Source organism: Grus americana, chromosome 1 (assembly GCF_028858705.1).
Source record: "Grus americana isolate bGruAme1 chromosome 1, bGruAme1.mat, whole genome shotgun sequence".
NCBI lineage: Eukaryota > Metazoa > Chordata > Aves > Gruiformes > Gruidae > Grus > Grus americana.
This window is the reverse complement of record NC_072852.1, coordinates 68592230-68617130: the sequence shown is the minus strand read 5'-3', so window position 1 is coordinate 68617130 and position 24901 is coordinate 68592230. Positions and strand designations below refer to the sequence as shown.

The 24901-nt window shown below is 40.7% G+C and overlaps 1 protein-coding gene across 8 annotated transcripts in view; it reads right to left on the bottom strand.

The window, feature by feature from the left end:
- The window catches only part of WNK1 (WNK lysine deficient protein kinase 1), a 105865-nt gene extending 81321 nt beyond the window's left edge, over positions 1-24544 (bottom strand). For 6 of the 8 annotated variants that reach the window (XM_054837840.1, XM_054837861.1, XM_054837851.1 and 3 more), the window contains exon 1: positions 22823-24544. In XM_054837840.1, coding sequence (XP_054693815.1) covers positions 22823-23602 — 780 coding nt within the window. In that variant the 5' untranslated portion in view covers positions 23603-24544. The remainder of the gene's footprint in view (positions 1-22822) is intronic. The other 2 variants (XM_054837888.1, XM_054837896.1) reach the window with 1 other exon arrangement.
- Positions 24545-24901: the final 357 nt, after the last annotated feature.

The window sequence follows — 24901 nt, the reverse complement described above, 5'->3', positions numbered from 1 at the left end:
ATACAGTCTGATTACACTAGAGGAGTTACTCTTCCCAGCTTTGCTTCTTTTTCTGCAAACACATCCAAAAAAAGTACTTCATTTAATTTACAAAATTGTGGATTACTATCAGTTATGACAGGATGACATACAAAGTGTGGGCCAAGTACTGGCAGCCAACAGAAAATTCTTACAATAATCCCTAGAGAACTATGCCAGACATCTCTCGTTCAGAGATATTTCTTATTCAGTGATCCTCCAGGGATTCATCATAAACTCCTCAAATAACTGCCAGGTGTTCTACATGTTCTTGCAAGACAGACAAAATCAAACTGGGATCTCACGTAGGGAAAGACTAAAGAGTTCCAGAAACAGTGAGTTTTACAGGGTGATCAAAACTTGCGTTCTAGATGAGGTCTCAGGAATATCTTGCAGAAATACTAGTGTTAGCACTAGCATTTCACAAACATGAAAGTCTTAAAACATTGGAGGAGCATTTTTTATTTTTTAAGCCTCACTGCATCAATGATGCAGTCTTCCTGCAATCTAACGGAATGCCCATCTTCATCTCAGGATTTTCATAAAGGAAAGCAGTAATAATTTTTCCATGCTTACCTGACAGATTGACTTATGAAATCAGGTTCTTGCATCACTTGCATGTATATATTGTAGACTTTCACAATGATACCATATACGTTAGAGACACCTACGTTTACAATGCACCATGTATGTACATCTTCCTTGGCAAACACCATACAAGATGCAGATCTAAAAAGCTACTCAAAGTCAGAAATATTTCAGACACTATCAAATATACCACTAACATGTAAATTTAAAAATATGCACATTATCTTTCACAGAGCAAGGAAATTGAGCATAGTTGAGTCAGGAGAAAGAAAACACTCAAATATTTAACAGCAGGCAAGTGGTAGGATGAACAACTAAGAATATTGGCATGAAGCATACTCTGCATCCAGGGTATCCATTGGCTTTATAGTTCAACCTTGAATAATTTTAAAATGAGTTAAAATATAAGAGAAAACATAGTGTAATTGAAATGCAGATGGAGGAACCAGTCAGCTCCTATTATCTAAAGTAACACAGAATACAATACATAAAAACAGTGAGTGTTTTGCGGTACAGTAAATCAAGGTAATAATATGCACACCATGGACATAAAAGGAATATCTTTAAAGAAGTTGAAAATTGGATTGACCTGCAAGAAAATGCAGCTAAAATTTAGTGTTTAAAACAGCTGAGATGAAAGATTATCAACAGAGTAATCTCCAAGGTGATTCAAAGCAGACAGCTAAGGAAAAGTGCTAGAGGAAGTTCAAGATGAATATTTGGGATTTTCTTCTTGGAATTTGGGGACTACATATGGTAGTACTGCCATTGACAAGGCTACTCTGTATTAAAATAAGGTTTTTTTCTGAAGAATACTACTGGAAACATCTTAGACTGCCAGAAGACCAACTATGACCTAGAAGACCTCAGATACTCACCACAACCTATCTACAGATTAGCTATTCGAACTGTTACAGCTTATCCAAAAAGTCTGTTTCTCATTACATTGTGCTTTAGTCACTTACTGTCCGTCGTTGGTGTGGTGCCCTCTTATTTCAATTGTCTGAACAGGAACACTGAAGGAATTTCTTGAAGACAAACTAAAATGCCTGACGATGTCATGGTCCAAAGAGCCCATTTTAAATGGGTCATCACAACCTGTAAACAGGGTTCCTTGTTTTCAGTTTACCTCCTACTTTGTCACACTGAAGAACTGTACCTGTAGTTCAAAATTAATTTTAATTGTGAACTAAAGAGCATCATCCAAAAAAAAAAGTTAAAAATATTCACATACTCCTTCCATACAGTGAAATATCTAATATTCTGTGCATCATCATTATTAATTATTATCACATTTATCATTGCGAAAGTTTCCTTAGCCAAAATGTTATCTGAAAACATTTTTAGCCCCATGGCTCCATCTGAAACACGCTCTCTTAGGTGTTCAGCAAGTCTGCATCCACAAGAAGCTGCAATTCAAATGGAAGTGGCTTGTCAGAAAAGCTGCACAAGTGTGTTCTGGTGCTGCATCCCTTGCTTCAGTGGCAATAACTAAATTTCTGTGGGTATAAGAGTGGGTAAACAGATTTGAAATGTTCCATATTTCTATTTAAATTAAATGTCTTGCCCTACCATGCAACCCCAAACAACATCGCAGTAAAACAACTTTAATTAAGCTAAAGACAGCATCACAAAGATAACAGACACTCAGACCTGGTTTTAGTCTCAAATCCCTTAGTTGCTACTTTAACAAGTACACAGACTTACTCTTGCTAGAAAGGTCAGTCAAGAATTACCTTTCCCCACCCTTGAGACAACCGAGGCTACACAAGACCCCTTTTTCACAGGCAGAGACAGTACCCATATAGATCTCTGGACAGACATCTAATACAGCAGCCATATTCATTTTCAGAATAAGAGCCTTCTGTCCAACTACCAGGCAACAGGATGTGAGTAGAAGCAGGACGAAGTCCATTTAAGCAGCAGTCTAGAAGCACCTAAGAACCAGTTCCTTTGCACATCCTCTGTTGCCACTCCTACATTTTCTTCCATTAACTCAGAAACAATCCAAGTGCCAAGATAAACTTTCCGATCAAAATTCTAATGTTTGAATACTTAGTATCTAGGTGAGGTTCTCATCAATATCTCAATTCCTTCTGAAGGGTTTCAGTTAGCTTTGTAATTTTTTCCCCTTAAGACCCTACCACTACAATACAAAATAATTTTTCCACAGGATGGCTATGATCCAAATAGACACCTCAGTACTTTCAATGGACAGCTATGTGAAACAGTCTCTTGGAAGTCCATTTCTGAGACCTGTTCTGCATCAAAAGGTGGAAGTGTCATTAGATAATTTTAAATCCTCAAACCATGAGAAAGTTCTTAAGACAGTTTTCTTTTTACCGCCACAGGTTTTTGTGGTTAGAACTTCAAGTTTCTTAGTTTGGGATACAAAACTGAATTATCACAAAAGAGGCAGAGAAGGAAGAAGAAAAGTACTTTATCCACTCATTTTCTGATTGTTTATAAAAATGAGGGCCAAGTATAAGCACCTGCTGCTGCAGCACCTCCAAAATATTGGAAATAGGCTTCAGTAGCCAGCAATAATATTAGAGTACAGAGCAGCAAGTTTTAAAACTCAAAATTTATGATTAACTGCACCAGCATCAATACTTAACAGCCTGCAATTGTAAAAAAGGGACGAGACCAACAGGTTGTCCAATAAGCAGGAGCTGGACAGATGAATCACAGTCTCAGAGTTACAATCCTATCTTCAAAGCTGTTAGCAGGCTAAAAAAAAATTTACGAACAGGCTTATTCAGAATAAGTTGCAACATATCTGCCCATCAAAACCAGACATTTCCCCTTGTGATTTCACTTTGCAAGTAATAAAATCCAGACTGCATTGCAAACAAAGAACTGCAGTTCTCCCCTACCACACTTGCTCTTGCCCTGAGCACTCTTGGCTACAGAGGCTGCTAGCTTTTTGATGCTATTTTAATCTTTCCTATGCTTCAAACACATGTTGAATCTCACAGAAACTTTCTTGTAATTTGCTATTTCAAAGCATGCTTTTTCAGACTGACCTGGTCCATACCTAGTCACCTCCTGTTGAAGGTTCATATAACCAATCTGTCTGGCTCTCCATCTGCAGAGCAAATTAAAGCTCAATACAAACCAAATAGAGATAGCTTGAGCACTTTCAACATACTAAATTGCTGACTCAGTCCAAACGTCTCTATTTCAGAATTAGTCACACATATAAGGCTGTAAGGCAGAAACCAAAATCTGTGCCACTATGAACTCCTCTTATCTCAACTGACTTCCGTACAATTGCATCTAAATAAGGACTTCACAAGATGTCTATTGGCAGTGATCAGCTTTGTAGAAATAGGATACTTTTCTCCAAAATTCACGTTCTTTCCAAAGACAGACAGTGGAATGGGATGGTATCATAAGAACATGGTGAAATCTGAAGACCATAGAAGAGACTATGACTGCAAGTACCCAGAACTTCATTTTAAAAAACAGACAGAACAATTTCAGGTAATCCAAGGGCTAGTGGAGGGTGTCCCTGCCCATGGCAGGGGGGTTGGAACTAGCTGATATTTAAGGTCCCTTCCAACCCAAACCATTCTATGATAACTGCCTTTTCCTATTATAAACTCCTGCCAACCCTTCCTTTCAAAGCACTTGCAAGTTTCCACTTCCCAGGAGGGGCAAACAACATTAGACATAGCACAGATCTGGCTCTGAGCTAATTAAAAAGGAATTCCCATACAATGTGCTAGATACTAAACACTGTAACAAAACTAATAGTCACGTACTATTCTGATTGTAGCTATGTTTAGACTGTTTAGATTTTTTTGCACTTGTTTCATTTATAGACATGTCTTTGGACTTTTATTTTTCCCCTCCCTCTGCACAATCATGACTACTATCATTAAAAAAAATCACAAACATTTTTCTAACTCTGCAGTCTACATAGCAACAGTGCTTGCTGGTAGCCTTATTACACTTAAACCTCGAATATCAAGAGTCCAGTTTGATGTGAAAAATCCAAAAGGTATTTAAAAGGCCAAACTGTAAACATACAAACTCCTGTATTTTAAAATGCATTAGACAGAAAAGGATAAAGACACTTGCCAAATCTAGTAAATATATATTCCATTCTATCCGTATCAATTTTCCCTCTAGGCTTGTGGGAAAGCAGACAGATTTTGACAAGGGCATTTGCTTTTAAAATAATTTAAAAATTCACTTTTCAAAATTCAAATTTACTATAATTAAAGCCATTTAAGCAGTATATTTTCATAGATGTTTGCATCAGACTAACTACAACATACCAGAACCAAAGCTAGGTTTCCATCATTTGAGCGCTGAGGTTAATAGCTGCAAAGTCTGCTGCTTCTGCAAAAGTAGAGGCTGCTGTTTCACACAAGATTTTCTAGTTGAAAACTTCAATTCCTATTGCTCCAGAGAAACCTCTGTTCTGATGAAGCAAGCAATCTCTGAGGATATTAAACTTTACTAGCTTAAACAGTTGCAACACAAACAAGGGAACTGAATTATACTGTACAGCCTTCTACCTTGCATTTCCCATCTTGAGGGTTTGACTTGCGTATGCTGTATAAAGTAATCACACAATGCCCGGTGGCTTTATGTTTTACAAATGTAAGTTGAACAAACTCCTTCATATGGCATCATATAGATGCCAAAATGGACTACTAGCAGGCTAGAACATGGATCAAGTCTTTAGAGTTTAAAATAAGATGCAGTTTCCAAGTAAGTCTGATTTAGAAAATATCCCCTATTTTAAAGCTTTATTACCTGAAAACTATTTACTTGGAAATACTCCCTCACTGTAAAGGCAACCCACCTGTGTCAACACTGCTTTTAGGTCCCTGCTTCACAACTCTGAAGTACAAAAGCTCAAGGCACCAATGGATGCAACAAAGCAAGCACTTTTCTCTGAAGCATCTGCACCATCTCAGCTGAAGCTTCTTAAACAATTAAGCTCAAGACAGACATTTGGTTTAAAAACTTGCAGCCCAGGTGGTTAAGGTACACACCAGTTGGGCAACTGAAAGCAGGATCTTATGACAGGAATCAAACTTAAGTGGTGCTACCTAATGTATTAGTACCATGTGTCCTGGTAAAGAATTTTGAAGTAGATGACCACTATAAAAATATAGAGAATTACCAACACATTTCTTCCAAAGACAACTTGCAAAATTACAGACCGTTACAGATCCAAACTCCAGGAAAGTTACATACTGATGCTATAGAGCTGACTTCTCAATTTTCTTGATTGATTGTGCACTCCAAGAAGTGCAGTAACTGAGTTCAGTAAGTAGCTTCCTAACACTGGATGAGTGAACTGTATTCACGCTACAAAGAGGAATTGACATTCATGTTAAGCGCCTGCATCACCCACACTGCACTAACTCTGAGTATTACAACAATATATACAACTGATATCTCAATTCTAGGCTCTCAGAGACTCTTTTCATTTCACTACAGTCCAGGTTAAAACCAAAAGGTTTCCTGGCATTAGGCAAAGTTTATTTCAAGAGTATTTCCAGTGACTGATGAGGACAGAGCTCAGCTGGAAAGAGATACGTGTTGTCCCTTAGATTAATGTTAGCAGTTCTACTGAAGGAATCCAGCCCATCATGAACATAAAAGACAAATATGTGAATTTTGTTCACAAAATTTGTTCACAAAAAAAAATACTTTCAGAAGAAGCAAAATAGGTATCAACTTGCACATTATGTCAACTGATGGGTGGTAATACAAAGAAAATCAGTTATATACAGCTTAAAAAACATTTTAACCATCATTTTAGGCATTGTCACCAAATCTTGCACTGAACGTTCAAACATTAAATTGTTGTGGTAGGATTTTTGCCAACAATGCCCGGAGGGGCCACAAAAGCAAGATGTCTCTTCACATCACTACATCCAAAGAACTCCTCAAAACAACTTCAACTCACTGCTACTATAATGCTTGGATTTTTAGTTACTTAGCATGAGAGCATACTCCTCTAATGCTTTTAGAATAGTTACTGAAAAGAACTAACAGCAACCACTGCTCCATTTGCAGATCCTTTTCTGAATAAAATCAGAAAACTCTTAATGCTCTACAGGTTGTGTTTTCTAAAGCACAACACTCCAAACAAACACATGATGCTCATCCTTTGAACTACTGTTTAGTAACTCCAGAAGGCATTTTCTATCCAAAGCTCCACAGCTGCAATACCCAAATTAGATCCACAAGTAATCCAGTGGGTAAGTTCACTTCTTAGGAGAAGGTAAGAGGAAACAGCAAGGTAGGAGATGAGACAATACGCATCATCTCCTTGACCCTCAGGATCCAAAAACACCCACACTTGAAATCCACAAACTATAGGGTAAAATAACCTAGTATTGTCCCACATCAATAATAACTATGGAAAGTAGCTGCAGTGCCACTCGAGTCTACTGGTAAGCTGCCTTCTGTCCTTAAGCTTCCTCTGCACCACTTCTTTCAGGGAAAGTGGCATACTTGTCATGGAATAACGAGTTGGGTCCCTACAGTTAGCTTATAAACTATCACTAGTGCTAGTCAGACATTGAATTAGAAGCCAAGATACAAGAGAGATGAAACCAAGACTCCTCATCCAATCAAACTTTTTTCCCATAGACACTACAGCAGGAATCATGTAGGAACACTGGAGAAAACCAAAATCATGGCAAGTATTTCAACAGGAACAGGGAAAAAGAAAAACAAACCACGTGCTATTATTTGGAGTCTCCAAGTTATACCATCACCAGCCATAGTCCTATTGGATACTCCGGGGTAACGTGGGCATGTGGCTAGACACGAATAGCCTCTGCACTTCACCACTCAGAACTAAAAACCAAACAACGCAATAGCCAGAGATGCTTACAAAAAAGTGAAACTAAACTGATAAAAAGGCAAATTAATTCAGCTCAGTTTCCCCAGTAAGACAGTTGACCCCTCTTATCTTTGATGAATGCGTCCCAAGATGCAATAAAGTGCATAGCACCACGACCCTTGATCTCTGCTTGACAGAAGTCGTCATTCAAGGCTCAAGATATTTTGCTATCCTACCACATCTAAGAGACTGTTCAAAACCCAGAAAAGACAGCCAGGCTAACAGCTATGCTTGCTATTTCCAAGAGCACACACTGATGACTCCAAGACCCTCAAACTGTAAACCTGACACTCAACTAGAAAATGGCCATTCAGATGAGGTTCCAGATGAAAGAATTCCTAGTGCTTTGACACCAAAACAAGAGACCACACGCTGATATACAGCTGGAAAAACAGCAACATTTATCAGAATACGACCTATCCCAGACAGAGAGAATTGAACTCCATCATGATTCTGAAGCAAGGAAGTTGCAGACTTTTTTAAATATATATATATATATATATCCGTAAACACCATCAATGAAAAGGGAACTGAGAGCATGCGTCATCTAGACCAAAAATGTGGATTCAAACATAACAGAAGTTTTCACTGAAGGACTCACATAATTCAAAGGACACAAAATCCTCATTAAAGGACTCCAGAACAGCTTCAGCCTTCCTAACTCCCACTAGACTCCCAAAACTTATACAGCTGCATATCACCTGTTTCACAATGGCTGCAAGGGCTTCTATCACACAAGCACTGCGTTAGCGAGTTCTACAAGCCAGAAGAAAAGCATTTCTGAAACACAAGGTACCTGGAAACAAAAGTGAGATCTATGCAGACAAAGCAACTCAACTAGACAACGTTTTAGGGGTTGGGGGGGGGGGAAGGAAGGGAGTGGGTGGTGGTTTGGGTTTCTTTGAGGCCTGCAGATACTAGGAGCTAACAGTGTAGTCAATCGCATTTATTGTTCCATTGTAGAAAGGTGTATGTTAAGTCCCCCTTTGAACTAGAAAGCTTTTCACAGCAACAAGCAGAACTCCTCTCAAGGTTTGAGAAGCAGGTGGTTCAACTAAAACATGGCCAGGTTCCCTGGGTTGTTTTTATTGTGGGTTTGGTTTGTTTTTGAGGGGGTGGGGGGTTTTCGTACAAGTCTGTAGTTATTGCAAATTTTTGTTTTACTTCTAATTCAGTTTCACTTCCATACACTGCAGTCTTCACTAGTCAATAACTACAACCTCACTTTACGTTAGTTTTCTGCAGAGAAGCTATTTTAAGTTAATGATCATGCCCATTCCCCCATTAAAGTGTTTTTTCAGTCATGTACTTGGCACTCAAGTTTTTTTATGGCACTTTGTTTCACATTATGCTCAGCAGTCCATGCAACGCATTGCATTTTACAACCAAATAGCCAATGGTCATTTGCAGACTTCTACCCCCCCTTCTCAATATTATTGGAATAAATCAAGACTCATTTGCACATGGATAGCAGCAAAAACCCTCCACAACTTGCAAAGTCAAGTTAACCCCCTTAATTATCAGTGTCAAGTAGATTTATTATGAATCTCATTACACTTGATTCATTTTTAGCTAGGGTCACATCAGATATCTCAGCTTTTTTGCTAGAAATCCATATTGAAACACAGACTGAGGATTAATAAATGGCCAAAAGACCACTGGGTAATAGTCTAGATAAGTGTTCTTACCTAATGAAACTACAAAAGGAAAGGAGACAATTAGAAGATTTCAGAGCAATCCTTTTAGCTCCTTTAGGAACAGCATCACTGAAATCCTCTATCAGTGGCTGAAACTTTATCATCAGTATAAGAGGACTTCTGTAACACTCTAGAAAAAGAATTATAACTTCACCTGAGAAAGGAATTTGCATCTAAGTGGTTCAACTTCACTTCTTCCTCTTTCAATGAGTCTACAACTGTTTCTAACAGTTTCAGAGTACAGCTTTATTTCAAGTTACAACAATGCTTACAGCCCTTGAAACTAACAATTTGGTCACCAACTTGTGATCCCAGTGACTCCGGATAAACTCACAGCTGTTGGACTGAGTATTTATACATGAAACAACTGACGTATTTCCATCTGGTCTTCATGACAAGAGGATGACTATATAGAATGGCAAATCATTACTGCTTCCAAACAAAACTCAGGGAAGAGGAAAGGGAAACTGCTGAGTTGGACTGCTCTTGACCCACGACACAAACAGACAACTCAGCTGTCACTTATGTTTTGGTCATTTGAGAAGCAGGAGAAAATATATCTGAAATGAGACACCCTACTCAGCTGAAGCTCAATCTAGTCCATGGATTTTTTTTCCCTTCCTGGAAAGAGATTTGGCTTGAGAAGGGGGAAGGCAAGAGTATAAGGCAAATTCCCAAGAGAACTGTAAGCACATTTCCATGGAAAAGATTAATTTACCAGCTGGAAAAAATCTAACTTTGGACAGTGGCAGCTCCAAGAGTCAAAATTTAGATGCAGGTTTTAACCGTACTCCTTATTCTTTTACATAGGGTAGCCAAACACAGACATAGATACAAAATCTGCTTCATGACAGAGGGAAAAGCGGGGGGAGGGGGAGGACATGGAATCCTTGTTTTGCCAGATGGCTTACACAGGGACCACAGGAGGATTCAGGAAGGCCAAAGTTAGAAAATAAAGCTAAAAAGCAACATTGGCAATGACTGTTATAGTGTTTTGTTGGAGGGAGGAATAAAAATACTTCCTGAACAGGTAAGAAGCAAGAACAATTACCATTCCCACACAGGAACAAGAAAAACAAAAGATACCATTTCCCCGCATATTATTGCCAGAGAAGATAAGGACAGAAGTCAAAGGGAAAGTGGAAAATAGTTTTCTACATCATCAACCAACTCATTCTTTCCATTCTAAATTCCAATGCCAACTTGCTCAGATTTCATACTCCTCTTAAGTGACAAAATATACTTAAAACATCACTATGCTTACAGCCTGTTGCTTTTTAACTGCACTCATCCACACCAACCTAGTTAACATGCATATCGGTTGAGTCATTACCTGGTATTTATCAGTGACTTTTAGAGTAGCTGCGCTCCATCAAATTTCAGAAGTTTACCCAAACCATGGTTTGTTGCAAAAAGTTATCAAGATCAGAAGTTGAGCAACATCTACTCTTGGATGTGATACAACAGTAAAATCGCACAATACTTTAGAAGTTCAGTATCATCTTATAAGCTGCCACATTAGAAGCCACAACTGTTTCTGACAGAGGTCAAACCGCTGATGAACTGTAGTGAAGCAAACCTTCAGTTAAACAGAAAACCAACCAGCAATTTGCAGCAATAGTAAATAACAGAGGCTACCACAAAAGAATTTTAGGAATTATTTTGCTGATGTTAAAAGTACAGCTAGCTGCTTTAGCACAGCTGATCCTGGCATACTTCCTTTGGTTAGCCCAACCTAATCTAAAGCTACTTAAGCTTTCTTGACAATACCGAATCATTTCTTTGCTTCACCATTTGAGATAATTACTGTTTGCACTAGTGTTAGTTTTCATGGGGAAAAAAAAGACCACCAGAGTTCTTGCAGATTCTTCTGAATCAGTTTATCAGCAATCTCAAATTCAAAACCCTACCACTTACATGGTTTAGAATCTAAGGATGCTTTCTCCCAGATGCCAAGGAATAATGGGATTTTACAGTATGGGTTTATCAAGCAGAAACTATTTATAGCATATGTACATTAGCAGTTTTCCCAACATCTCTACATTTGTGGCAGCAGTTATCTGCCAAGTTTTTCTCACTCTTGTTCAACTCAACACTTTAGAGCTCTTCATCTATATATCTTAGAAAACAGATCCAGAAAGCCTTCTGGAACAGTTAGTCATCTACCACTAACTAGGCCACAGATACTGGTTTGGGATAGATCATAGAATCATGGAATCATTTAGGTTGGAAAAGACCTTTAAGAGCATCGAGTCCAACCATAAACCTAACATTGTGTCTCCATTTCAAAAAAAAAGACTCTTTCAAACACAAAGTTTTACCTTCGAGATGAAATGTTGAGGTTCACAATCCATTACAAAATACTAAAAAAACCCAGCAAATAGCAACAAAGTGTTCATCATTACTGGCTGCTGCCCTTATACAGCTCAAAGTCCAAATACATGCATAAATGACTTTACATGTTTGTGTAAGTTACACAAATATTTAATCAACAAGACTGTAAAAACCTGAGAAACTGAGGTATGTCAACAGTAGGTAGCTTATTCAATAAGATATCACTAAACTAAGAATACAAAGGGAGGTATTTTGGCAAAAAGCAGCTAAGAAATCCATAAAATTTAGTACAAGTATTATATTAATGATACTTTCATGAACCAGCCATTCATGGCAATGGGAATTTTCAGAACCAATTCATTGTTTAAACTTGCCTAAAACTTTAAAATTCATGTCACGTACATCCTAAGAAACAGGGTTTTTTGCTATTCCACACCTTTGTCTTGTAAATGCCTATTCAACTCTCAAAGTTCCTTAGAAGAAACCACTGAAGTCAACAGTAATGACAGATCTAAGAGTCTCTAACACCAATAAATCAAACTTCGATTCCGCTTAGTGTTCTGGGATTCACCCTAATTTGAGAAGATTTCATACTGGATGGGAGGGAGGAAGGAAAACATTTTTTTAACCGTAGTCCCCAGATATAGACAAAACATGCAACTTAGTTCAAGCACAAATGCAACTTGAACTAGAATTCCCTGGAATCTTTTCACTTTCTGCAAATACAAGATGACTACAAATTGAGAGGTCAAAATTCCTTGTTGTTCCTCCTCAGATTTCTCACAAATCTTTTGTTGTTGTTGCCACAACCACTGAAAAGCACTGAACATTTGAGCAGGTAGTCTACAAAACCAAAGGAAGTCCATAGGAGACACATGCACGTTTTCCTAGAGGAAACTGGAGTATCAAAGACAGTTTTTTATGACAAATCTTCAGGTATAGACCATGCATAATCTATTAATGTACTACAGCATTTAAGTCTTCAGCAGCAACCCAAAGCCTCTTCACCTTTGGGTTTATTTTTTGGTTCCCGAGGGTAAATACTGAACCTCTCAGATACGCTCAGGCTTGTGAGATCAGCAAAAGAAATCATACCATCATCTGAGCAGGCTCACAGTTGCCATCAAGAGGCAAAAACAAAAAAATCAAATTCAAGTGCCCTGTGTAATTTTTTTTTCCTCCCAGGTACAGATAACCTGAAATGCATTCCACTTTTGAGCCACTTGTCTGCAGCAATAAGCTCAAGCTGCATGCAAAGGAAGTAGAGAAAACCACAGAACAAACATTCTAAAACTAACCTTAAAAGTCTTATTTTTGTATCAGACATTTCTGCAGTTTCTTCATTTTCAGCACATTGTTCCTGGTAAACCTAACAACTCACTAAGCCCTAAACCACGATAAATGCAAATAAAAACCATGCCCTCAAAGGTCATTCTACATACTGTCAATCTCTACTTGTCTACATCCAGAGAGGGTAAAATAAAAAAAATTCAATCACTTTTCAGACAGTATTTCTTACTGTAGTGTACTGGTCTGAATGGACTGTTTCTCAAAAACTCTACAATTCAAGTTTAGTCTCACTTATCATCATTCTTCTTTAGGGAAGACTCAAAGGCTCCGAGTCCAAATCAGCTATAGCAAAACAGAGCACACTAAGTTAGCATCTTGCGTTTTTATAGATACACAACTTACATTTCCCAAATGAAAGCATATCATAAGCAGCAGAATAAAGAGACAAACCAAAAATAGTTTTATGTTGGAAAATATCAGTAAGAATAAGTGTCTCCCTTAAAGAAGCAGATTTGAAAACAGATATGGTAACACTGTGCAACATTCAGACAAAACCTGCTAACAGTTCAGAAACTGCCATTAACAGATGCATATTACATAAGTGTACACAGATTTGCAGATCCTTAAGATAATCAGCCTGGATTGCTGAAGCTTTTAATAGCAATATTTGTGGGTTATTGTTTCTATGTCATTAGTCTTTGCCAGAATAGAAGCAGTCAAAATACATTCAGATTGGGGTCACAAACTTGCCAGCAACAGTCAGCAAAGCAGAAACAAGTCACAGGGTTACTTTAAGAGAAGAAAATGTCCAAGGAAAACTGGGTAAGACTATCAGTTGGATAGTCTTAAACTATCATGACACTATATTAACTGGCCAAAACCAGATAAAATGCATGTAACTGTTGGTATCAGCTTTGTACTATCTTCCATTTAGCTCAGTATACCTACATAGCTGTTTCAGATTTACCCCAACTGCTAAAAGATCAGTATTCCTACTCTTTGCAAATTCTTTTAAATGGTGGTAATAAACTCTCAATCACTTAAATGAGTTTTTCTATTTGTAGCTTTTTGCTTTCTGTTGCTAGGCCCAAACCTGCTATCAGAATCCACCATCTTCAACTACTGATGCAATGAAATCAGGAATGGCTGAAACTATCCAGATGAAAAAGAGGACCCAGAACAGCTAAACAGCAACAACAAAGCTTCTCCCTCATATAAGGGATGTAATAAAGCTTATTTTCCACATCATCTGCTCTCCTAAAGCAGAAAAAACAGCTGTTCAGTTGATAGCTATTGGAAATTTCTATCAATGTCTGCTTATTAACAGAGGTGATAGGATCTGAATCATTCTGAACCATGACTCAAAATATAACATCCACATCACAAGTTAGAGTTACCAAAGCTTCCTCTTTGTTTTATCTTACTGGTAACATGCTAAAAGGAGTCCTACTAACCACTCATGAAATTAGAAGACTTAAAAAGCACCACAGTGATCCTGTCCTGAGAACAGATACTCCAAAGAATTGCTGCCCAGACTATTACCAAAAGATGAACTGCATGATTTCAGGATCATATTCTTGGGCACGCTGAGTACAAAAAGAAATGGCATCCCCTACATTAAAACACAAAGCCCTGGGCAAAGCATTAGTTCCAGTGTCACTGACACATCACTTAAAAGCTCAAACATATTTTAGTTACAAGATACATGGCCATCAAGTAAAAACACACTTTTTGTAGGATTTCTGAACTAAAAATGCAGGTAGCAATCCCAAAGATTCTGCTTATACCTAAAATGATAAATCCAAGCTTGGTAAGTTTGCCCCCCAAGTGATTTAGAATGTGTTATCCTTGTAAAAATTGCTTACTGCTTTATGTAGATAGAAATATTTAAGCAGCTTCTGGAAGACAAAAAAATACTGACACAAGTCTATTTTTTGGCAGGCTACAGTTTCCTTTGCTGAAAAATGAACTAAGAGCATGTTAAGTTGCTTGTGAGCCATGCAAAGTAACATACAGCACTACTAGGAATTACCCAGGCAAATCTGGAAGTGCTTTAGAATAATCTGGGTATGTGCAATGCACCTGTCATCACCAGGTGAAAAGTTCAGAATATGTCTGAGAACAAAATCTGAATTCTTCTGGTCACTGTATTCCATCCCAGTTATTTTACTCTGGCTTACTAGAAAAAAGAAGACTTGGCAACATCTGCAAAGACTTTGTTGCAAGGATCTCCTTTTGGGTTAAGAGGATAGCATCACATAGCATAGAACATCACTAACAAAGTTTATCCTTTGCTGCATGGAGTTAAGGAGTATTCTGCAGCCTGTGCCCATAAGACAAGTAAGCAAGCTCCCTTTCTCAAGGATGACCTCAAGTGAGCCACAGATTCAATACAAGTCACCTCTTCACCTCCTCTTGCTCTCCCAAGGGGAATAATGAAGGCAACCAAAACTAAATGCTGTAAAGTGATGGTATGACAAATTCTAAATATGCTGAGGAAGTTGGAAGTAAGGTAGAAAGAAGGAGATCTGTAGTATCTTGACAAGAGACATTCAAACATTGTTTAAGTTTCGGTGCATGGCCTGAATCTTTCTCAAAATCAGCTACAAGAAAGTCCTGGGGACTGTAAGCAGCTTCCACAAAAATACTTATGAAGCTGGTGTAAGGAGTCTTTTTGTTAGGACGTGAATTTTAACACCATATTTGAAAGGATTTTCACATGCCTCATGTTAGATAAAAGCCTTCAACTACTCCAAGAAACTGATTTTCAAGCAGCACTACAAATCCAGCTATTTAGAATAGGAATTGTTTCAAATATACTGGAAGACTCTTTTTCCAGACATGGTCTACACACATCATGATCAAGTTAAAACCATGAAATCATTATCTAAAGTTTGAAGTGTTGAAAACCGTAACTTTCTACCATCTGCTATTAAAAAAAAAAACCACCACACATACGGTCTGCCAAGAGAAAGTCTTACGCTCTGCTGCAGAAGCACTGCAAACTTACATGATATTTATTCTTTCTTATAGCCCAAATGTTACAGCCATTATGTCTGCATTGCCATTTTTCATAAGTTAATAACTCTCAAGACTAAGACAAGCTTAAATATGTGAACTTAAAGACTGAAACAGAAAAATACTCCACTTAGGTCAATTCAGCCATGATTTGGAAGAACAAATTAGTGATCTCAAAAGAAAAAAGGTTGCTAATCTTTACAGGAAGTGAGAGTTTCTGAAGAGATGCATGACAGGAAGCATCACGGCTGCTGCTGCTTAGCACAAACTTTGTCACATGCAGTATGGAGAACCTGGGTGACAGTCAGAGCTGTGCTGTTTAACAAGCTGCTGGTATGAAACAAAACCAACAACAAGATAGGAAAAAGAACATGTGGCCCGGAGGAATGTTGCTAACCAAAAGGTACTGAATCTACGCTGCACCATGCACTGCATCCATGGAGACTACCACGGATCTATTACTGCTTGTTTTATTTATTACTCTGTTAGACTGCTCTCAAAGGACTCTGTACAGGATGTCTCCAGGGAGTTTTATCAGGTGTTTAGGGTTTTTTTTCCCCTTTCAAAGAAAGATTATAGTCCTAATACTTTCCCTTAGCCCTCAAAAGTTTAGTTATGAAGCTAAGCATTTTTATTTTAAACCACAACAGCCCAAAACAAATCTCATTTAAGAGATTTAATTCTGCAGCTCTCAAACCCACCCAAACTGACAATAAGAACTTATGTCCATAAGAAATACTGCATTTTTAGAACGTACTTATCCGATTATATTTATTGCCTCACAACCAGCCAGTTACAAGTTGAACCACAGCCATCTCCAAAAGCGATATCCCTTTGAGGTAAGATTATTTTCTTAAGTAGAGGTCTCCCAACAGCTGCAGCTCCAGAACGTACTTTAAAGCTCCCTTCTCTCTTTCAGGGTCACCTTTGTAAAGTCTGAGGGAGTCTGACCACTGTTTATACTTCTGCAGGTAATTAGTCTGGCTCCTTTCCCATGTCATTTATCAAGTTGTCAATTGTATCAATTACAGCACAAACACTCAGGAATATGGCTGGGTTTCATTCTTTAGCCAAAGGAGAAATTTTCACATCAGAGATATGAAGCCAATAAGTGCCAGTAACTTGTTATACCCTAGTAAATGGAAAACCAACAGAAAATTTAGACTTTACTGCACAAAATTTCAAGCTCCCTACATGTGCACACTTGAAGACTCTTAGAAATCCAGTGTAACCTGAAAGTGTTATAAACCAATTATACACTTACGGTTTTACAGCTTTTTGCTTTCAGTATTTTGGAATTTGTAGAGCTGCGAATAGAAAAAGAGCTAATAAGGACAGAATGATGTTCACAGAGATTGTCACATACCTTTATTAATCCACATTTGTGACAATTATGCATCTGACCCAGAAGCGATCATGAGCAGGAGGCACGCTGCTGCTGTTACAGTGGCTGTGGCCACATATAGTTATGCTCCCAGACTAGCTGAGTTATTTTAAACACTGGTGTGAAGTACAGGGTAGGCATGGGAGTCACCATACGGGATTAGACTTGAGCTTGATCTGTTTCAGTAGAAGGTTTATAAAATATATTTTAAAATATTCGGAATTAAACCACAGTTAGAGCTTTCAAAGAATGTATACTTGTTTCAGGATGTTGATTATTCCTCCAGGAATGTAATAATTTTTCGATATCACTTAACAGATGAATTCCAGGTCCCCACTCCTCAGCTTCCTCTCACTGCACAAAGGGTTTGATCTGGTTTTCCTTTTTTCTTTAATGTAGCTATGTGATTGTGTATCAGAGCAAGCATCTTTGCAGCCCTGCCTGCAATAGGCAACCAGCGTTTAAAAAAAAAAAAAAAAAAAAGACTACAGGATGCCACAGTTATGTGTTACAAGACCTTTTTTGGTTGTCAGACTTGAATATGCAGCTTCTGAAACATTCCCAGCTCAGCCAGTCCAGAAAGCAAAGAGATTTTTAAGAATTATGCTTTGACTTCAGTAAGCTGATACTTATCATGGTGAGCCTGCAGTGGAGTTTATACTCCAGAGTATAGAAACTACATTCCATTGTTGTCTGCTGACCTAAAAATCATTAAATATTAAGCTTTAAGTCTAAGAGATAAAGACAGATACAGTTAAATCTGAAGTGTCACTAAAAGTGAAGCTATACATCATATCCAAGCAACTTCCTGTATTGTGGGTTTTAAGCTAACTTCTATACATTGTTACAGTCAAAAAAATTCTGACATATGGAAATATTATTTAGCACCTCACTACTTCCTGTAATAAAGTGACAACCCAACCAGTTGCATTATTTTCACCAGAGTGCACTACAGAATCTCATGGCTCACATTTGGTTATGGCATTACGTTTGTACTCAACTGGGTTTTCATTGCTACTGCCTACATGAAGAAAAATCCATTTGTAACTTGGAGTATTTGTACACTACACTTAGCCTATAGTTAACAGTCTGCAACAGAATTGCATATGTATAACCTACACTAGTTTATTACTCAAGATTTATAACTAAAGGTAACCAAATTCACATTCAGCTTCCCCTCAAAGTAGTAAGGAGTACAACATACTTTTCTTGCACCACTTTCACCTCTTGAACTCATTTGTTACCCCCAGAAGTTCTATCTGGCTTAGGGACAGCCCTCAACCTCTTTTTCCCCTTCGGCAGCTCACATGTTAAGCACAATAACCTGACTAACACTGCACTGAAGCCAGAGTAAGAATGACAAAGTGACATATCAGCAAGAAGATGCATTCATGAACTGTTAACTGCTGGCTGACCAACCTACCCTTTCTGACAAAGAAACAGAAAGGACAGGAGTGATACAGCACATACCAGACAAACAGTGCAGTTCTCCAATGCACACAGTTTACCAGGAATGCGTTTTCAACTCACGTAAATTATCTACTAAGTTTCTAAATCATGCTTCCTTTAAGAAAAGACACTATCCAAATGAAAGAAGATGTCTTCAAATGTCTGACAAATACACAGTTCAAAAAAAGAGCCCAATTTACCCTCCGTATCATCAACCACACTTCCATATTTGAAAAGTTACTAATTTGAATGACAGAACCCAGAGCAATAATTCAAGACACAAGTTTTGCAGTCCAGCAAGTGACTGCACCACCCTGTATTGTTCTGTAAACCAGAAGTTAATTGACAGCTTTGATTTAAAAGCAACTTGAACTGAAACAGGGACTCAGAGGATGACACATTACCCCTAAGATTTGGCCTTTACAATTCTTGCTACCTTTGGCATAAGAGCATTACTTTGCAACAGGAAAAGGCATCACATTGTAGCTACAATGTTACATGAATTGTACAGAGGTGATAAAAGACTCACTGTAATGTAATTTAAAAAGACTAAACAGTAACACGAATGTACAGGAAGAGTTATTTTAAATTAAAATAGAAAACAGTGGCAGTAGCCACTTTTGCCAACTTCTACCTACTTAAAGGCCATTAAAGCAGTAACCCTAACTACTATTTCACTCAACTTGACAGATGTGCTAATGACAACAGTAGGAGGCACACTTGACTCAGAATAACTAGAGTTGAGATGAATATATACAATGGGAATAAAAGTATTTGAAGGCTAACACTACACTAACAAAGTCCTTGGAGTAACTGAAGCTGAGCACTGGCCCTAAGCAGTTGCTGCTGAGCTCTTCACAGCTCCACTATGCTCACAGCAAGGCAGATATTCTACGTTTAAATACCTGCATCCAACATTTAAACTAGGTTCAGTTACAATTTACTTCATATAAGACAGGCCACAAAGTAAACTAGAATAGTCTGTCCATCAGTCACACCTTTATTAGGATCTTGTTACACATCTATAAGCAACCTTGAAATACTTATTTCCTTCAAATAAAATCTTCCCATCTTCCACAGATCAAGAAACACTAGTTTTGGCCAGGACCTCCCTTGCTGGAAATACTAAAAGCACCATTAGGTTGCCATAGAATTTCAGCTCTTTCTGCTTCTATTTCCTCCACAGTTCAGCATGAGAGGCATTACAATACAGTTCAAGAGCCTTCTTAAGGATGTGGAGCAATATTCTCCAGAGTGTCATCAGCAACTTGGGAACCCAAGCTGCATTTGATAAACAGCACCCAAACTCCCTTTGAAAGGAAGCATACTGATATTTTCAGATTTTACACTTTATCACTACAGAGCACGTACCTAAAAACTAGGTATAGTTAAAAAGTCATTCTGCCAGAGATTATCACGAAGTCTTCTGTGCTGTCCTTAATCCACAAAATTCCTACTACAGAATTTCCTCCAATATTTAAATGCAGTAGTTTAACTGAGATGAAAACAGCTGACATCTTGCTTCCTTCCACACAGGGATTTTTAAAGAAACTGAAGCATTCAAGGTATGCTAGAAAAGCCTTAAAAGAACATACTACCAAAGACTCCGCAAAAGTACGAACTGTTCTCGTCCCATTCTGTTATACATCTTGCAATCAAGAACTGTAATACACCTTTATCAACTTTGGACAAGCCGCAAGAGGAACAACTCAGTCTGCACAATCATGCTAAGCAGCCTCATTCCGGTAGCTCTACAGTAGCACTGTTGAGAAAGACTATAGAGAGGTTGAACACCAAGGATGCCTACACTTGCTAGCATGAACACAGCGAAGAAAAGCTCTTCTATTGCTAAGGAACATTATTTCAAGACAATTAAGAGTAAACATCAGTTAGTTACAGTTGGTGCAATATAGCATGGAAGAAAATCATTCACATTTCCCTAATAAAATAATTATGCTTTGAAGGCTCACCATTCCTCAAACCATGGCATTCTGGAAAACCAATGACATCTATGTTTCAATCCATCTTTCTGAATGCCGATTGTATTTTGATACAAGTCACGCATAACGAGAATCACTAACTTGTCAACAATTATATCTTCCTAGAGAAAAAAGAGGAGGTACCCATCACACCAACAAATACCAAGTTCCTCCTCTTATTTCTAAATGCAAACATTAAAACAGGACTTAATCTGAAAATATTTGGCTAGCTGTAGAGTGTAGCTCCTTTGGCAAATAATTTTAACAGCTATAAAATTTATATTTTTGTTTCAAATTTGTCATTTTGTATGCAGTCTCCTTACGACAGGAAAGTTACAGCCTTCAGAATAATTTAACCCACAAGGCAGTCCCGTAATGTAGTTAACCTCCAAGTAAAATGTCAAAAAATTCCCCCTTACAAATACTTTCATTCTTGCTTTTTGGACTGTCATTTTAACTAGTACTCATGAAATCCTTCAATCAACTGAAAGCTCAGCAACATGCCCTTTATAAATGAGCTTCTTTATGAAATTACTTCAAAGAAGGTGCTTCTTTAGACAGTTTGTCCACACGGTACTGATGATAATTAAGACACTTCAACAGAAGCAATGCTAGCAAAAAGTGACTGATGCCAAGCTGACATTAGTTTCTGATCAGTAAGTAAAGTGTAAAGATTAAAACAGATTTCAGGGGTTAAAGTCAAGGAACTTCAAAATGGCAAAGATTAAAATTTCAAACAAAAGTCATAACACAATTTTGGTAGAATATTAATCTCCTCTCAGTTTAAACTACATGTGAAAAGCTTAAGCAGAGCCCAACACTGGATCATTTCACTCTTTTAATTTAAAATCAATGTTCAAAAGACCACCACAGCAAGTACATAGCTAGCATGGAGGAGCAGGGCACGCTTAAGTTTCACAAAAAAAATTGGAAGCTTACTTCCACAGTCAGTAAACATAGAATAATGGCAATAACATAATCAACCAAGACACTAGTAGAATGTTTGAGCAATCATCCAAAAAGCAAACATGAATACAAATCGAGAGATCTCTTAATAAATTCTTGCAGTTTGACCAGAATAGATATAAAATTGCTTTTGAGGGGAAGTAAGTTTTGGTACAGTTACTGCAATCAATCATTTGTGAGCAGCTAACTCCTTAAAAACCCCTCAAAGACTTCTGGGATTTTAACCCAATGCTCTTTTGTCTGCCCTAAATTGGATGGGAACACACACAATAAAGCCATAGTACATGAACCCCTCTATGGATTGCACTGAAACCCAACACTAAAAAACAAGCACTATCCTTTTAATTTAATGCTGAGGCTTTGAAAACAAACTAGTACCCCAGGTATTTGTTCCTGGTACTCCAAACTCTTCCCACTGCTTTTAAGATTGTTGCACAGCAACCTGCATCTTGGTTATACAAGCTCTGACTTGTGCGGAACTAAAGGTTACACCAGGCTTCTACAGAACTCTGGCTCTACTCAGGCCAGAAACTTAGTAGAAGAGTAGTGTCTTAGTCCAGTTTAATCCAGCAGTCATTTGGAAAGGTTAAACTTCAGGAGTTTTGTTTTTTTTAAAGCTTCAGAAAGGAGACAATTACTTTCTTCCTTTCCTTGTGCCTGTATGAAGTGTGAACACTAGAACTTAGAATGAAAAAAATAGCTTTGTAAAACTAAACAATATGATGCACTACATGACTTTGTGTATATTCTGGAATCACCTCCTACAAGAACCCACTGCCACAAACTTATGAAATGTCTGTGAAATTAACATTTTAGTATTTTTTCTGAGAAAAACACCTAAACAAATTTTGAAAAATTAAGGCTAGCTCAAGTTGACAGTCATGCATTTTCCCTCAGCCTCCCTGAAGCTGTGTGTGAAGCTATATTTTTACAATCCTCCAAGCTACCTTTTGGAGGCGTAAAAAGCAAGATGCTGTAGTACATTTTCTGATGAGAAAGCTAAAAAATTCTTTAGAGTGCAGAATATTTAACAAATTAAAAGGCAAAGCGACTCCAAGAAAAGGTTGCACCTTTCTTCCAATGGAGTGCCTTAGGTCTGCAGTTCCCTGTCTGAATAAAGCAGACCTCAAGTTGATGGATTTTAACTCCTTCAAGCACACAGCCTAGCACCTGGGAGAGTGAGTATACTTTGGTAACTCACAATTTTTATTTATTTTACCTGTAGCTCGCACCAGGCGACTTCCACAGTGGTATCCGTATCCAGTCCTTTATACACAGTTTTGAAAGAGCCTCTTCCAATCTCGATGTCAAACTTCAGGAAGCGGCCATCCGGGGAGAAGCCCACTGCCTTGGTCTCAAGCTCTTCAATGTCTTCCTGCTGTGTTCTCCGCTCCTCAAATTCCCGGCTGGCAGCTGTCGCACTGCCAGCGGCACTGGTGGGGGGTAGCGCAGTTGCTTCGTCCTCCTCCTCCTTGGGCAGCAGCAGGGCGGCATCCTTCGCGGCAGGGGGCTCCTGAGCAGACTGTCCTTCGAGGGGAAGCGGGGCAGGCGGTGGCGGCTGCTGCAGCAGTGAGGGGGCTTGGGTGGCACTGACAGGGATGCAAGAGGTCCGGCTGACACACTCCGGAGGAGAGACCAACGGAGCGGCGCTGCCTACTGAGACAGGGGCCGAGGGCGCTGCGGGCTGCAAACTGGGCAGCTCCAAGGCCGTAGCGTTGGAGTCGCAGATCACGCTACGGCGGAAGAAGCGGTGCTCGGTGGCTGCCGCCCCTCGGCTGTCCTTGTCCATGGTGTGGCGGCGACGCCGGTACTCCTCACTACGGCCTCCGCTCCCTGCTCCGCCGCCTGTTCCACCAGCCCCGGAGGCTCCGTGATCGGCGGCTCCCAGCTTCTCCCCGATGGAGCTGTCCGAGCTGGAACCGTTCTTGGGTGGCGGCGGCGGGGGAGCCAGGAAGCGAGGGGCCGGGGTGCCGCTGTCTGCGGCGCCCCCCGACATCATGCCCCGGAGGAGCGCTGCTAGGGCGAGGCGGCGGCGGGGGGGAGGCGAGGGAAGGGGCCAGTCACTGAGCAGGGAGCGCGCCTGTCCGCGGCTGCCGTTGCAGCTGCAACAGAGGAGGGTCCCAAGGGCTCCTTACGGCGGAGCTGGGAGGCGGCTGCTGGGGAGGCTGAGCCGGCGGGGTGGGTCCCCGGTCAGTGTCTGCATCCATCCTGCAGCGGGTAGCCGGGCAGCGGGGCCGACATGGAGCACCAGGAGCAGACACAGAGCGCGGGGATGGGGGCGGCGAGGGGAGGAAAAACCCCAAGCACCGGGCCCAGACGAGAAGGGAGGCGCCCCAAGGCAGGCCCCCAACCGGGGAGAAGCCGGTGCCTCGCCCGACTGCTTAAAGGTGAGGGGAGCACGCTGCAATTATTCCCCGGAGAGGAAGAGGGGCAGGTCCGAGTGCGCCCCCGGAGCGAGCGCCTGCGGGGAAGAGAAGAGGCCGGGAGGCGAGGCAGGGAGCGGGGGGCAGGCCCCACACGCCGGACGCGGAGGAAGCTGCCGCGCTCAGTCACTCGCACCGGGCGGGGGAGGCCCGGACAGGCCCAGCACCCTCACCCCAGCGAGGGGGCAGGGAAAGGGGGCCTGGGGGCTCAACCCCGCCTCACAGGGGCGCCCATGGCGGCTGCGGCCTCCACCTCCCAGCAGGCAGCCACCGCCCGCGCGCGGCTGGGCCGCGCTCCCTCCAACAGCGGCCGCCGCCGCCTCGCACGGAGCCGGAAACCCTCCTCCTGCCCCCCGCCCGCGGCTCGCAGCCTCTCCTCACCGGGGGCCGCCCGCTGCCGCCGCCACAGGTGAGCCGACTCCGGGTGGCGCGCCGCGGCGGAGAGGAGAAAGCAGGAGCCGCCGCGGCCGCCCCGGGGACGTCTCGGCGCTAAATGGCGACGGCAGCACGAAACCGACACACAGGAGCGGTGGGGGGGCGGGGAGGGAAGGGCCAGCGCGGCCAGCCACGCCCCCTTCCGTGACCGCCCTGCGCACGCGCGCCCGCCGGCGCTGAGGAAGCGGCTCGCCCCTCCCCCCTCCGCAGCCTGCGAGAGGTGGCAGCTACCGTCGTGCACCGCGCCGCGCGCGCGGCCTGACGGGACTTGTCGTTTCCGTCGGCGGGCGGGGGGTGCTGCCAGTGGCTTCTCCCGGGGACGGGAGGACGGAGGTTCCCAGCGTGCTCGGTAGCGCCCAGGGCACGGATGTGATGTGGGGTTTACTCTTTCCAAACCGGGGCGGCGGCGGGGCGCGCAGCCGCCCCCTCCTGCGCCCGCC